We start from the raw sequence: 15,954 nt of genomic DNA, 5'->3' as shown, positions 1-15,954 counted from the left end.
TTCAGAAGAAACTTCTTTACTCAAAGAGTGACGAGAATGTGGAACTCGCTACCACAGGGAGTAGTTGAGGTGAATAGCTTAGATACATTTAAGGGGAAGCTAGATAGGTACATGAGGCAGAAAGGAATAGAAGGATATGTTGATAGGATGAGATGAAGTAAAGTGGGAGGAGGCTCATGTGGAGCATAAACACAGGCAAAGACCTATTGTGCTGAATTGAGCTGACAGAGGAAAGGGAAACAAGGATAAAAGCAAAAGATAGGAAGGAGAAAAACAAAAGTGGCAGTCAGAGAAATCAACGGTTTAAATCAAACATGGCCACAGTAAATAATAATTCTAATAGGTCTAAGAGCGTTAAAAAAACAGGCCTGAAGGCTTTGTGTCTTAATGCGAGGAGCATTTGTAATAAGGTGAATTGGCTACGCAAATAGAAGTAAACAAATACGATTTGGTTGGGATTACGGAAACGTGGCTCAAGGAAGGAACTCAACATCCAGGGGTATTCGATATTCAGGAAAGATAGGCAAAAAGGAAAGGGAGGTGGGGTAGCATTACTGGTTAAAGAAGGGATTAACACAATTGTAATGAAGGATATTAGCTCTGATGAGGTGGAATCTGTATGGGTAGAATTGAGAAATGCTAAGGGGAAAAAAACGTTAGTGGGAGTGGTTTATAGACCTCCAAACAGTAAGGCGGAGGTTGGGGATGGCATTAAAAGGGCAATTAAAGAAGCATTCAATAAGGGCACAGCAGTCATCATGGGTAACTTTAATCTACATATAGATTGGGCCATTGAAATTAGTAACAATACTGTGGAGGAGGAATTCCTGGAGTGTTTACGGGATGGTTTCCTGGACCAATATGTCGAAGAACCAACCAGAGATCAGGCCATCTTAGACTGGGTATTATGTAACGAGGAAGGATTAATTAGCAATCTTGTTGTACGAGGCCCCTTGGGTCGGAGCGATCATAATATGATTGAATTCTTCATTAAGATGGAGAATGAAGTAGTTGACTCGGAGACTAGGGTCCTCAATTTAAATAAGGGAAACTACAATGGTCTGAGGAGCGAGTTGGGTAGGATTGATTGGGGAATGTCACTCAAAGGGTTGACGGTGGATAGGCAATGGCAAACATTCAAAGACCGAATGGATGAACTACAGAATTTGTTCATCCCAGTTTGGCATAAAAATAAAACAAAAAAGGTGACCCAACCATGGCTAACAAGGGAAATTAGGGATAGCATAAGGTCCAAGGAGAGGGCATATAAATTGGCCAGAAAAAGCAATAATCCTGAGGATTGGGAGCAGTTTAGCATTCAACAAAGGAGGACAAAGGGATTAATTAAGAAAGGGAAAATAGAATATGAGAGTAAGCTTGCAAGGAACATAAAAACTGACTGTAAAAGCTTTTATAGATATGTGAAGAGAAAAAGATTGGTGAAGTCAAGCTTAGGTCCCTTGCAGTCAGAATCGGGGGAATTTATAATGGGGAACAAAGAAATGGCAGACCAACTAAATACATATTTTGGTTCTGTCCTCACAAAGGAGGACACAAATAACCTTCCAGAGATGCCGGGAAACATAGGGTCTGATGAAAGGGTGGAACTGAAAGAAATCAGTATTTGTAGGGAAATGGTGTTTGGAAAATTGATGGGACTGAAGGCCGATAAATCCCCAGGGCCTGATAATCTACATCCCAGGGTACTTAAGGAAGTGGCCCTAGAAATAGTAGATGCATTGCTGGTCATCTTCCAGAACTCGATAGACTCTGGAACGGTACCCATGGATTGGCGGGTAGCTAATGTTACCCCACTATTCAAAAAAGGTGGTAGAGAAAAGGCGGGGAATTATAGACCGGTAAGCTTGACATCGATAGTGGGGAAAATGCTAGAGTCCATTATAAAAGATGTAATAGCAGAGCACTTGGAAAGCAGTGACTGGATCGGACAAAGTCAACATGGATTTACAAAAGGTAAATCATGCTTGACTAATCTACTGGAATTTTTTGAGGATGTAACTGGTAAAATAGATAAGGGCGAACCAGTGGATGTGGTGTATTTGGACTTTCAGAAGGCTTTCGATAAGGTCCCACATAAGAGATTAGCGTGCAAAATTAAGGCACATGGGATTGGGGGCAAGGTATTGACTTGGATAGAGAACTGGTTGGCGGACAGAAAGCAAAGAGTTGGAATAAACGGGTCTTTTTCCGAGTGGCAGGCAGTGACTAGTGGGGTACCGCAAGGATCGGTCCTAGGACCCCAGCTGTTCACAATATATATTAATGATCTGGACGAGGGAATTGGATGTAATATCTCCAAATTTGCAGATGACACAAAGCTGGGTGGGAGGGTATGCTGTGAGGAGGATGTCGTGAAACTCCAGTACGATTTGGACAGGTTGGGTGATTGGGCAGAAACATGGCAAATGCACTATAATGTGGATAAATGTGAGGTTATCCACTTTGGTGGCAAAAACAGGAAGGCAGATTATTATTTGAATGGCAATAGATTGGGAGAAGGGGAAGTGCAAAGAGACCTGGGTGTTCTTGTGCACCAGTCGCTGAAGGTAAGCATGCAGGTGCAGCAGGTGGTTAAGAAGGCAAATGGTATGTTGGCCTTCGTAGCAAGAGGGTTCGAGTACAAGAACAAGGATGTCTTGCTGCAGTTGTACAGGGCCTTGGTGAGACCACACCTTGAGTATTGTGTGCAGTTTTGGTCGCCTTACCTGAGGAAGGACATTCTTGCCATGGAAGGAGTGCAGCGAAGATTCACCAGGCTGATACCTGGGATGGCAGGAATGACGTATGAGGAGAGATTGTGTCGATTGGGCTTATACTCACTGGAGTTTAGAAGATTGAGAGGGGATCTCATCGAAACCTATAAAATTCTGTCAGGCCTGGACAGACTAGATGCAGGAAGGATGTTTCTGATGGCCAGGGAGTCCAGAACCAGGGGTCATAGTCTAAGGATAAGGGGAAAGCCATTTAGGACTGAAATGAGGAGGAATTTCTTCACCCAGAGAGTGGTGAACCTGTGGAATTCTCTGCCACAGAGGGCAGTGGAGGCCCGTTCATTAAGTATATTCAAGAAAGAGTTAGATATATTTCTTAAGGCTAAAGGGATCAAGGGATATGGGGAGAAGGCAGGGACAGGGTACTGAATTTGGATGATCAGCCATGATCTCATTGAATGGCGGAGCAGGCTCGAAGGGCTGAATGGCCTACTCCTGCTCCTATCTTCTATGTTTCTATGTTTCTATGAATGGCCTGTTTCTGTGCTGTAAAATTCTAAGTGATTCTATGATTACCAACGATAACAAGAAGAACATCTTGCATTCATATAGCGCTTTTAAGGTAGTAAAACATCCCAAGGCCCTTCACAGGCGCATTATCAGACAAGCTTTGGCACCGAGCCACATAAGGAGATATTGGGACACGTGACCAAAAGCTTGGTCAAAGAGGTAGGTTTTAAGGAGCATCTTATAGGAGGAGAGGAAGGTAGAGGCAAAGAGGTTTAAGGAGGGAATTCCATAGCTTAGGGCCGAGACAGTTGAAGGCACGGCCGCCCACGAAGGGGCGATGGAAATCGAGGAGGCGCAAGAGACCAGAATTGAAGGAGCGCAGAGACCTCGGTGGGTTGTAGGGCAGTTGGAGATTACAGAGATAGAGAGGGGTGAGCTGCTAGAATCATAAAGGAACAGTAGAGCAGATTAAAAAGGAAATCTTCTTGTGGAGGCAGAGGACATGACTGAGGGTCTGAATGAGTACTTGGCATCTGTCTTCACAAAAGTAGAGGATGAAGTTAATGTCGCAGTAGATTAGGGTGGAGTAGAGATACTGGATAGGATAAAAATAGAAAGGCGATGCTAAATAGATTGGCATCACTCAACAAGTCACCCAGTCCAGATGGTTGCTGAGGGAAGCTAGGGTGGAGATAGCAGAAGCTCTGACCACAATCTTTCAATCCTCCTTGGATATGGGAGTGGTGCCAGAGGACTGGAGGACTGCAAATGTTATACCCCTGTTCAAAAAAAGGGGAGAGGGATAAACCTAGTAACTAAAGGCCAATCAGTCTAATGTCAGTGGTGGGAAAATTACCAGAGACCATTGTCAAGGATAAAATTAATTCTCACTTAGAAAAGCATGGGTTAATAAGGGACAGCCAGCACAATTTGTTAAAGACAAATCATGTCTGACTTACCTGATTGAGTTCTTTGATGAAGTAACAGGGAGAATTAATGAAGGTAGTGCAGTAGATGCTGTATATTTGGACTTTCAAAAGACATTTGATAAAGTACCACATAACAGACTTATTCAGACAATAGAAGCACATGGTATTAATGGGATGGTGGTAACTTGGATATGTAATTGGCTGAGGGATATGAGGCAGAGAGTAGTGGTGAACGGATGTTTTTCTAACTGGAGAGAAGTATGCAGTGGGGTCCCCCAGGGGTCGGTATTAGGAACATTGCTTTTCTTGTTATATATTTCTGAATTTCCCAACCACTAAAAGTCGTGTAAGCCTTTCTCTTACTACAGTTCGGACTTCGAGAATTATGAATAAGCGTAACAATGACAGATAAGTACATGATCAATAAAATTGGTCTTTATTCACACTACAGTTCAAAATTCAAGTAATCAATATGCACCAAATTTATCCATACATAAAAGTACCCCCAGCAACTCATACGCTACCTCCTGGTGATTTATATCCCAAGTCAACCGTACATAAAAGTACCCTTTCACAATATCTAAGCTCCACGTCCGACTTTTATACATACTCCTTTATCTCTAGGTGATCGGTCCAGAAAAGCCGTAAGTCGAAACATAGACTGGCCAGCTTTCTTTGTTCCTCTGCTCTTCCACTTCTGTCTTCTTTCTTTCTGAATCTCCCACCTCTGGGTCACTTCTTTTATAGGGCCTTTCTGCCGGCCCGACACGTCTGCCTTCCTCTGATAGGTCAGTTTCACTCCAAACCTTCCCTGATTGGAGTTCCTTCCGCATGACATGTTCATGTTCCTGTGAGGTGGGTGGGGGCGGGACTTCCTCTTCAATCCGTGTTTCTCCTTCCTGTCCGTGTGGTCTTACAAACAAAGGACCACGCTGACCACCAGGCAAAGGACCCCCTGCTGACTACCGCCATTTTGTGTCTTCACAAACAAGGGACCATGCTGACTTCCTAGTATTCCATAACCATTTCACAATTCGTTCTGAACATTGATCTCCACACGCTAGCAGCGGTTTTATTACTTTTTTTAGAATCTTACAGTCGCCCCCGCTCCCCCTCCGCCTCTCTGTAAATATCAGGGCCGTTTCTCTCACCACAAATGCAGTCCGACCTGCTGAGCGTTTCCAGCATTTTCTGTTTTACTTCTGAAAAGAAAAAAAGACAAATTAAGTTTGCAGGTGAGACCCTGCAGCAGAACTGTGTCGAACTCGGATGAGGGCCCATTGAGTTCTGATTAGGGGTCTGCATTTCTAAAGTCAAACTTTGGTTTCCTTTTTTCTCTGGTGTCACACTAGGGCCTGAGTGAGAAGGTCGTGGGTTTCTGGCCCCACTCCAGAGATTTGAGCACATAATCTAGGCTGACACATGAGTGCAGTAGTGAGGGAGTGCGGCACTGTCGGAATTGCCAACTTTTGGATCAAATTCCTTCCTCCGCTTTGTTAACCAGGCAGCGGTCCCATTATTAATTTGCGTCAGAGCCTCCACTAAAATGGTGGCCGAAAGAATTTGTTAATATTCAAAGGGGGAAAAACTCAGTTGTTTGCGCCTCCCGTTAGTGCCTTAAGAGGGCGCTAATGGGGCGCAAAGCAACTAGCGCCCGGGCGCGGCGATATTTGCGCCGCTCACAAACTTAACTAGGCATTTTACGGCGGCGCTAAACACTACCGCCACGATCTCCTGCGCCGGCAGATTGTGACGTCAGTCGAGTGCGCAATGCCCCGGTAGCGCCCGGGACCGGATATTGCGTGGCACCCCCTGCCTTACCGCCTGCCGCTAGCAACGACAGGTTGAGGGGAGCATTTTGTGGTCAGGAAGGGACTGAGGGAGCGCTATTTAAAGGTGACCGCTTCCTGCCTTTTTTTGTTGGTGACATTTTTGCACCACGCATTCTGAGAGAGAGAGAGAGACTTCTGGAGCGATTCAACGCTGTGTGAAGGAGTTTTGGGTACTGAGTAGCACTTTGCAGGTTCATTTTGATTTGCCGTTCCTTGCTTCGCCAGCGCTCTGAGGTAGCGCCTCGCTGCTCGGCCTTTGCGCCTTAAGACAGGTGTGAAGCGCCTGATTTAGTGTTCCAATCACCTCCAGGGGCAATAAAAGCCAAGTTTGCCATCGGAGGCGATAATTAGCGCCAGGCGCTAAACTTTGCGCAAAGCTGATAATGGCGCCCCAAACGGGGCGATACTGAATTTTTCCCCCAAAGAGATTAATTTCAAAGCACTAGAATGAATCTACACAACATGTTTGTGTATATGAGTACAGAATTGAATAGAATAAGAGGCACTGGAAATCATTAAAATGTTGCTTGTAGTTATTATTTCTTTTACAAATAGAGATCAGAGTGAAGTTCCTTGCAGTTCCTAAGGGTACGGTAGCTTAGTGGTTATGTTAGTGGTCCAGTAATCCCGGAGGCCTGGACATAATGCTCTTGGTAGATGTGAGTTCAGAATCCCACCACAGCAGCTGGGGAACTTAAACTCAGTTAATTAAATAAATCTGGAATAAAAAGCTAGTATCAGTAATGGTGACCATGAAACTACCAGATTGTCATAAAAACACATATATGGATTTAGGTTGCAGATCAGCCATGATCTCATGGAATGGCAGAACAGGCTTCAGGGGCTCAATGGCCTCATCCTGTTCCTATGTTCCCATCCCTTGATTCCTCTGGAGTCTAAAAGTCGATCTATTTACTAGAATAGTACCAGGGATGCAAGATTTCAGTTATCTGGAGAGACTGCAGTAAAACTGAAGTCAATGGGAATCGGGGGGAAAACTCTCTCCTGCTGGAGTCATACCTAGCACAAAGGAAGGTGGTTGTGATGGTTGGAGGTCAATCATCACAGCCCCAGGACATCGCTGCAGGAGTTCCTCAGTAGGCCCAACCATCTTCAGCTGCTTCATCAATGACCTTCCCTCCAACATAAGGTCAGAAATGGGGATGTTCACTGATGACTACACAGTGTTCAGCGCCATTCACAACTCCACAGATAATGAAGCCGTCCATGCCCACATGCAACAAGACCTGGACGATGTTCAGGCTTGGGCTGATAAGTGGCAGGTGACATTTGCGCCACAGAAGTGCCAGGCAATGACTATTTCCAACAAGCAAGAGTCTAACCACTGGCCCTTGACATTCAAGGGCATTACCACCGCCGAATCCCCCACCATCAACATCCTGGGGGTTACCATTGACCAGAAACTTAACTGGACCATCCACATAAATACTGTGGCAACAAGAGCAGGTCAGAGGCTAGGTATTCTGCGGCGAGTGTCTCACCTCCTGACTCCACAAAGCCTCTCCACCATCTACAAGGCACAAGTAAGGAGTGTGATGGAATACTCTCCACTTGTCATAGAAACATAGAAGATAGGAGCAGGAGTAGGCCATTCGGCCCCTCGAGCCTGCTCTGCCATTCAATGAGATCATGGCTGATCATCCAAACTCAGTACCCTGTCCCTGCCTTCTCCCCATATCCCTTGACCCCTTTAGCCTTAAGAGATATATCTAACTCATTCTTGAATATATTTAATGAATTGGCCTCAACTGCCTTCTGTGGTAGAGAATTCCACAGGTTCACCACTCTCTGGGTGAAGAAAGTCCTCCTCATCTCTGTCCTAAATGGCTTACCCCTTATCTTTAGACTGTGACCCCTGGTTCTGGACTCCCCGGCCATCGGGAACATCCTCCCTGCATCTAGTCTGTCTAGTCCTGTTAGAATTTTATAAGTTTCAATGAGAGCCCCTCTCATTCTTCTAAACTCCAGCGAGTATAAGCCCAATCGACCCAATCTCTCCTCATACGTCATTCCTGCCATCCCAGGTATCAGTCTGGTGAATCTTCGCTGCACTCCCTCCTTGGCAAGAACATCCTTCCTCAGATAAGGCGACCTGGATGAGTGCAGCTCCAATAACACTCAAGAAGCTCGTACACCATCCAGGACAAGGCAGCCCGCTTGATTGGCACCCCATCCACCACCTTAAACATTCACTCCCTCCACCACCGGCGTGCCGTGGCTGCAGTGTGTACCATCTACAAGATGCACTGCAGCAACTCGCCAAGGCTTCTTCGGCAGTACCTCCCAAACCCGCGATCTCTTCCACCTAGAAGGACAAGGGCAGCAGGCACATGGGAATACCACCACCTCAAAGTTCCCCTCCAAGTCACACACCACCCTGACTTAGAAGTATATCACTGATCCTTCATCGTCGCTGGGTCAAAATCCTGGAACTCCCTCCCTAACAGCACTGTGGGAGTACCTTCACCACACGGACTGCTGTGCTTCAAGAAGGCGGCTCACCAGCACCTTCTCAAGGGCAATTAGGGATGGGCAATAAATGCTGGCCTTGCCAGCGACACCATAAATGAATAAAAAAGAAGGTAGGATTGTCCACCTTAGAGCAGAGAAGGTTAAGGGGTGAATTAATACAGGTGTTCAAAATGATAAGGTGTTTTGTTAGAGTAGATAGGGAGAAACTCTTTCCACTGGCAGGAGGGTCTATGACCAGAGGGCACAGATTGAAAGTAATTGGCACAAAAGCCAGGGGGATGTGAGGAGCAATGTTTTACACAGCGAGTTGTTACGATCTGGAATGCACTGCCTGAAAGGGTGGTGGAAGCAGATTCAATAGTGACTTTCAAAAGGGAATTGGATAAATACTGAATGCAGCTCATGCTCATTCTCAGCGCTGTATATCAATAAAACTCTTAATATTGACCATTAAACTGCTTTCAGATCTATTTTCAACAGTCTAACGCCATCATTGGCAGAGATCTAATGTGTTCTTCTCTGAATTACATAGAATCTGCAGCTTAGAAACCAGCCATTCAGCCCAACTGCTCTAGGCCGATCTTTATGCTCCACATGAGCCTCTTTCCACTCTAATGATCTCTTCCCACCCTGCCCCACGTATCCCTCTATTCCCTTCTCTCTCATGTACACATCAAACCTCCCCTTAAATACATCAGTTCCATCTCCTTCAACATGTGGCAACGAATTCCACATTCTCTCTGTGTCAGGAAATTCCTCCTCAGTTCTGTATTTGATCTGTTAGTGGTTATCTTATTTTTATGGCCCCTTGCTTGGAACTCACCAACAAGTGGAAACAGTTTCTCCACACTCACCCTATCAGAGAATCATAGGGGGATAAAATTCGGTATCGCCCCGTTTGGGGCGCCATTATTGGCCGTGCGCAAAGTTTAGCGCCTGGCGCTAATTATCGCCTCCGACAGCAAACTTGGCTTTTATCGCCCCTGGAGGTGATTGGAGCGCTACATCAGGCGCTGCACACCTGTCTTAAGGCGCAAAGGCCGAGCAGCGAGGCGCTACCTCAGAGCGCTGGCGAAGCAAAGAAGGGCAAATCAAAATGAAACTGCAAAGTGCTGCTCAGTACCCAAAACTCCTTCACACAGCGTTGAATCTCTCCAGAAGTCTCTCTCTCTCTCTCTCAGAATGCGTGGTGCAAAAATGTCACCAACAAAAAAAGGCAGGAAGCGGTCGCCTTTAAATAGCGCTCCCCCAGTCCCTTTCTGACAGCAAAACGCTCCCCTCAACCTGTCGTTGCTAGCGGCAGGCGGTAAGGCAGGGGGCGCCACTCAATATCCGGTCCGGGGCTCTAACGGGGCGTTGCGCACTCGACTGACGTCACGATCTGCCGGCGCAGGAGATCGTGGTGGTAGTGTTTAGCGCCGCTGCAAAATGTCTGGTTAATTTCGCGAGCGGTGCAAACATCGCCGCGCCCGGGCGCTAGTTGCTTTGCGCCCCAATTGGTGCCCTCTTAAGGCGCTAATGGGAGGCGCAAACAACTGAATTTTTCCCCCATAGAATCATACAGCACACAAGGAGGCCATTCAGTCCATCCTGCTCTCTGAAAGATCTACCAATCAGTCCCACTCCCCTGGTTTTTGCCCAATTTTTTTTTTCATTTTTAAGCAGAGATCCGATCCCCTTTTCATTGCTTGTGGTGCCTTTGACATTTATGTGACAAAGTAAATTAAATTTCAGCTGTTGTTTGTTGGAGGCCAAAACCAGCGGTGTACACACTACCCACGTGCTTTATAAAGAAATAATACTCTCTCGCTGCCAAGACAAGATCTTAGGTACTGGTCAGAAGAAGACAAGGAGTCGAATCTCTTCTCCGCCAGGGGTGTTAGATGACTGGTCACTTACCATGTCAAGAAACAATCATTAAGGCAGACAGGATGTAAGTTCTGAAGAAGGGTTTCGACCTGAAACGTTAACTCTGTTTCTCTCTCCACGGATGTTGCCTGGCCTTCTGAGTTTTTCCAGCATTTTCTGTTGTTGTTCAGGATGTAAGGTTATATTGCCAAGTCAGCTTGGTTCAAATCCCCAGAAGTCATGCTGACATTGTCCGCTTGTGTATATGTGTGTCATACTGTGCACAGCTGTGTTGTTCATCAGCTGTTACACGCTTGAAGTGACTTACTACTGGCAATTAAATTTAAACAAGGGAGAAAACACAGTGGAGACTTTAAAGTGTATTTGGTGTCAGCCAATGGCTCAGTGGGTAGCACCCTCGCCTTTGAGTCAGAAGGTTGTGGGTTCAAGTCCCACTCCAGGGATTTGAACACAAAAATCGAGGCTGACACTCCAGTGCAGTGCTGAGGGAGTGCTGCTCTGTCGGAGGTGCATGTCTTTCGGATGAGACGTTAAACTAAGGCCTCGTTCGCGCTCTCAGGTGGATGTAAACAATCCCATGGCACTATTTCGAAGAAGAGCCAGGGGGAGTTCTCCCCAGTGTCCTGGCCAATATTTATCCCTCAATCAACATCACTAAAACAGATTATCTGGTCATTCTCACATTGCTGTTTGTGGGAGCTTGCTGTGTGCAAATTGGCTGCTGCGTTTCCTACATTACAACAGTGACTACACTTCAAAAAGTACTTCATTGGCTCTAAATGCTTTGGGACATCCTGAGGTCATGAAAGGCGCTATGCAAATGCAAGTCTTTCGTTCTTTCAATAAGCTTCCCCCAATAGCTCCGAAAATACATCTACTGAGGGGTCAAAGTTGACAATTAAAAAAAAATTCAATGCATTTTCCTTTTCAGCCTTTCCTTGAATCTGCTGTAATCTGCAGTATACCCGTTCCATAGGGCAGATTTTACCAATTTGGTCACATGACACGGAACCTCATGTGTGCACTGGGAATTTGGACATTACGATTAGTCGTACCCGCAGGAAAATTGGTAAAATCTACCCTAATAAGACAACAGTTTCTAACTGTGAGAAAGTTATTCTTTAAATGAAAAGGAAGGAAAGTGTATGAAGCAGGCACTTCCTATCATTAATTGACAAGACAGCTTACCCAATGCTCCATTGGCATAATCAGCCATGATCTCATTGCAGGGCAGAACAGGTTCGAGGGGCTGAATGGTCTACTTCTGTTCCTAGTAATGTCCTTGTGTTGTTTGTCTTGGCACCTTGAATGAAAAAAAAATGTTACATTTTAATTTATTTTTCTAATGGCAGACCTGGATCCCTTAATGCTGCCATTTAAGTTGGTAACAATGATGGTGATATTATAGGGAAGGGAGTGTGAAGCAGTTAACTTGGTCCTAGTTACAGGCCCAAGAATGTCACTAGCAAGAGGTACTAGTTGCCCTACAACTTTGCCCGGGAGTATGACGTATGTCCCAGAGTAGCCACAAAAGAGAGGGAGAAAATAAAATACATCAAGGACTAAGAGTAAGCAATGATAATTTTGTAAGGTTATATGTGAGAACTTGGTAAAAAGAAGAAAAGAAAGACTTGCATTTATATAGTGACTTTCACGACCACTGGATGTCCCAAAGTACTTTACAGCCAATTAAGTACTTTTTTTTAACGTATAGTCACTGTTGTAATGTAGGAAATGCAGCAGTCAATCTTTTGCACAGCAAGCTCCCACAAAAAGCAATGTGATAACGACTAGATAATTTGTTTTTGTTATGTTGGTTGAGGGATAAATATTTGCCAGGACACCAGGGATAACTCCCCTGCTCTTCTTTGAAATAGTGCCATGGGATCTTTGACATCCACCTGAGAGAGCAGACAAGGCCTGGGTTTAATGTCTCATCTGAAAGATGGCACCTCTGACAGGGAAGCATTCCTTCAGTACAGCACTGGAGTGTCAACCTAGATTTTTGTACACGAGTCACTGGAGTAGGACTTGAACCCAAAACTTTCTGACTCAGAGGCAAAGGTGCTACCCACTGAACCACAGCTGACACTCTGGCACAGCTGGCAAAAAAATGGGGGCATCATTAAAAAGGTTCACAAGCCAGCTTACCCAATGCTCCATTAGCAAATACATTGCCTACTATGCAACTCAGCCATGCAAAGCAGGAAAGTCCCAGGTTTGATCCCTGGTCTACACTCGATTAGGCGGTTCCCAGATTAGATAGCCATTGGGAAGCTGCAATTGGTCGCTGGCAAGGGAGGGGGAAATCAGCAAGCGATTCAATTCCTCCTCACAGACCACTAGTCCTCCTATTGAAAAGTGTGTATATGCGAATGTTAAGTAAGCATAGGATTGGGTTATGATACCTCCAACAACCTGCTGACACTCATTATCTAGGCTTATACTGAAGAATGGTGATTTGGACGAGTTACTGAAGAACAGCCAGTGTTTGTAGGACCATACCTAAGTATCAGTCAGCACCTTAGCAAATAGTCTTGGCTAATTTGATGTGCGTGATTTTATTGAACTATACTGTTGGCAATAAGTGTGATTAACTGTGTTGACTTCATATTCAGCTTCTTAGTAACACTCACTCGGTTTTTACTTACTCCAGTTAGAAGATAGTCCATTGTGGTTCCTCAAGTGACCAGTGGGACATGCGGTGGCATAGACATGGACATGAACACAACAAACTTGGACAATGAGACCCTGGAGATGCTGACCAGCAGTGCGATCAGAATCACCCTTCCCACTGTTTATTCAGCAGTCATCTTCATCAGTCTGCCTGGCAACGGCATCTCCTTCTGGCTGCTTTGCTTCCACACGCGGCCAAAGACTCCCTTAGTCATCTTTATGATCAACCTGGCCATCACTGACCTTCTGCTTGCCTTTTTTCTCCCCTTTCAGATTGCGTATCACTTGAACCACAGTGACTGGATCTTTGGCAAGAACCTCTGTACGTTCATCACCACCTTGTTTTACGCCAACATGTATTGCTCTATTTTGACGATGACTTGCATCAGTGTTGAGCGCTATGTTGGGGTGGCGTATCCGATATGGTATACTGGAGGGTGGAAAAGAAAGCATGCTGTGACTGCTTGTTTGGGGATATGGGTAATTCTAATAATTGTCTTATTACCCTTGGAATACAGTGATTTAACATATGATGTCCAGGAGCTCAAAATTACGACTTGCTTTGATGTTCTTAAAAAGAACATTCTTCCCGACCAGAATGCATGGGGGTTGTTCCTCTTCACCCTGTTTGTGCTCCTCTTCCTGATCCCATTTACCATTACCGTCATGTGCTACACTCTGGTGATACTAAAGCTTTCCCAAACTTCTCACACCGCAGACAACGAGCGAAAGAAAAGAGCTGTTTATTTAGCCGCCACTGTGCTCCTGGTCTTTGTTACGTGCTTTGCGCCCAACAACATCGCTCTCTTGATTCACATTATTCTGAGGCTTTTATACAACAAGGGGTGCTACATGGCCTACAAGGTCACCTTGTCGCTCAGCTGTTTGAACAGTTGTCTCAACCCATTTATTTTCTGTTTCGCTTCAACAGAATTCCAGAGACGGTTCTACCGTTTAATAGGTCGGAGGCAGTCGCAGGGTCAAAGGGACAAAGTAGAGTGTCAGAATACGAGGTTGGTCTCCGTTAGGAATTAGTAAAATGACTGGCTGTATCAAGCAGCCAAATCTAGCATTCAGGAAAGCTAAAGAAAACAAAAAATCCTCACCTGATGACCAAGTTCGTCAAGCCGATCTGTAACTGGGTCACGAAGGCTCGGAAGGACCTTGGTTTGATGTCTGGTCTATTATTCAGTTAGTTCATCTCAGCTGGGATGTCAGTCTAGGGCAATGTAACTAGCTTCAGCTTCAGTGGGCTAAGGAGGGAAAAATTAGGCAAGGATTTTTATTCCTGAATCTTTGGTCAGTGGCAGCTGCTGGAAAGTGCCTGTGGAAACAAGGGTTCACTTTACTTGGGTACCTCGCTATTCTTTCTGCACAGTCTGTGAGACCAGCACACGTGAGTTAAAGTTAAAACAGCTTTCTGCTAAGCATGGGTTGTAAATTGAGTAAGGGGATTTTAAAGCAAAATGTATCTCTACAGATCAGAGGGCTGACCTGCCTGCCTATCAGGTCGGGGATCAGATCACTTGTGTTTAGGGGAATGGAGAGTTTATTACAGCAATAAAACAATTAGAAAAGTTAAGTGCATGGATGTTCAGTTTATGTTGTTATTCTCTTGGCATTTGTATGTATCTTTGATGTACTGTACTATGATTTATTGGTAGTATGCATGGAATGCAATGGTCAAAGGTGAAAATTGGTATAAGAAATGTAAGGGACCACTGTTTAGTAGCTTGTACTGGAATCGTGAGAGTATAATTTCTCAGAGCTCACATTGGAATCGTAAAGCGTGGCATCTCAGCAGCTGGTTCATACTGGTTGACATGAATCATTCATGAAAGAAAGACTCATGAAATAATACTGAGCGGCCTGCGGGTGGCGCTGTCAGGGAGAGTATAAATACTTGGGCACGGGCCCAGCTTGCGCAGGACATTCTTAACAGGAACTAGTGAAGGACACAACTAGATCTCCATGTTGTAAAACAGTTGATTAAAGCTTTGTTTAACGCTTAGACCAGGTGCCTAGTAGTTTTCTTACATCACTGGTTTTGTGTAGTATGAAAAGACTTGTGCACTCATCCTGGTTGCGGATAATATGAGGTTTCAATAAAGAGCTGATCCTGCTTTACTACAACTGGGTGTGTGTGTAATCTGGCGTTTAAAGTAATGAAATGAAAAAGAACAAGAAAGCAGTCCAACAGTCCCCATATGTGGACAGGATTAGGTTTGGCTCTACCGGGTCCCATGATGAATAGCCTGTCAACATTTGCTGTCTCCGCTCACACATGAAGAATGGACACTTGGGTGAGGTACAAGATCACATGTTCAAAGAGTGAGAATGTTAGTAAAGCATCAAAAAGAAAATAATATTAACTTCTTTTACTGGCGGGTATCAACTTTTCCAAATCTGTATTTCTGATTCAGACGGCTTTGTCCCGCTCTAGTGCACGAGTACATAATCTAGATTGGGACTCCAGTGCAGGAGAGCTGCATTGTTGTGTTTCAACAGGCGTTAAACAGAGGTCCTCTCTGCCTGTTCATGTGGATGTTAAAGATCCCATGGCACTCTTTGGAGGAAAGCAGAAAGTTCTCCCAATGTCCTGGTCACCATTCCATCCTCAGTCAGTACCATAAAAAATCAGAATAACTGGTCTTTCATTTCATTGCTGTTTGTAGGGTCATGTCTATTAAATGGCTGATTGTTGATCTACATGACAACAGCCACAGCAACTCAAAGTAATTCAAGCACTTTGAGGTGTTTCTGAAAGATGTGATAAGGTGGTACATAAATATAACTCTTCTTAAATAGACATGCTCTCACATGGGTGTGGCAAAGTCACCTCTAAATATTACTTCTGCCTGGTTATTAATGGGGATTTTTTTCATTTTTCTGAAAAAGTTAATATTGAATGGC

General features: G+C 44.9%; 1 protein-coding gene and 1 long non-coding RNA gene across 2 annotated transcripts; one reads left to right on the top strand and one right to left on the bottom strand.

Annotated features, from left to right (window-relative positions):
* Nucleotides 1–4,584: 4,584 nt before the first annotated feature.
* Nucleotides 4,585–15,458, bottom strand: LOC147112092 (uncharacterized). The gene is made up of 3 exons (XR_015079816.1): nt 14,148–15,458; nt 11,554–11,668; nt 4,585–5,373 (listed from the first exon to the last, which is right to left on the bottom strand). It is a non-coding gene; the product is annotated as an uncharacterized LOC147112092 (long non-coding RNA).
* On the top strand, nt 13,018–14,170 carry LOC147112093 (P2Y purinoceptor 8-like). The gene has a single exon (XM_085999608.1). It carries the CDS (start codon nt 13,081–13,083, stop codon nt 14,074–14,076), a length of 996 nt encoding a protein of 331 aa, XP_085855734.1. The 5' UTR covers nt 13,018–13,080; the 3' UTR covers nt 14,077–14,170.
* Nucleotides 15,459–15,954: the final 496 nt, after the last annotated feature.

This window comes from Somniosus microcephalus, chromosome 10, assembly GCF_052327205.1.
Source record: "Somniosus microcephalus isolate GS21.2 chromosome 10, FLI_Smic_1.0, whole genome shotgun sequence".
Taxonomy (NCBI): domain Eukaryota; kingdom Metazoa; phylum Chordata; class Chondrichthyes; order Squaliformes; family Somniosidae; genus Somniosus; species Somniosus microcephalus.
This window is presented reverse-complemented; position numbering and strand designations above follow the sequence as displayed.

Excerpts from the sequence above, each read along its gene's own strand:
- LOC147112093 (XM_085999608.1), top strand. The coding sequence starts at position 13,081 with ATGGACATGAACACAACAAACTTGGACAATGAGACCCTGGAGATGCTG.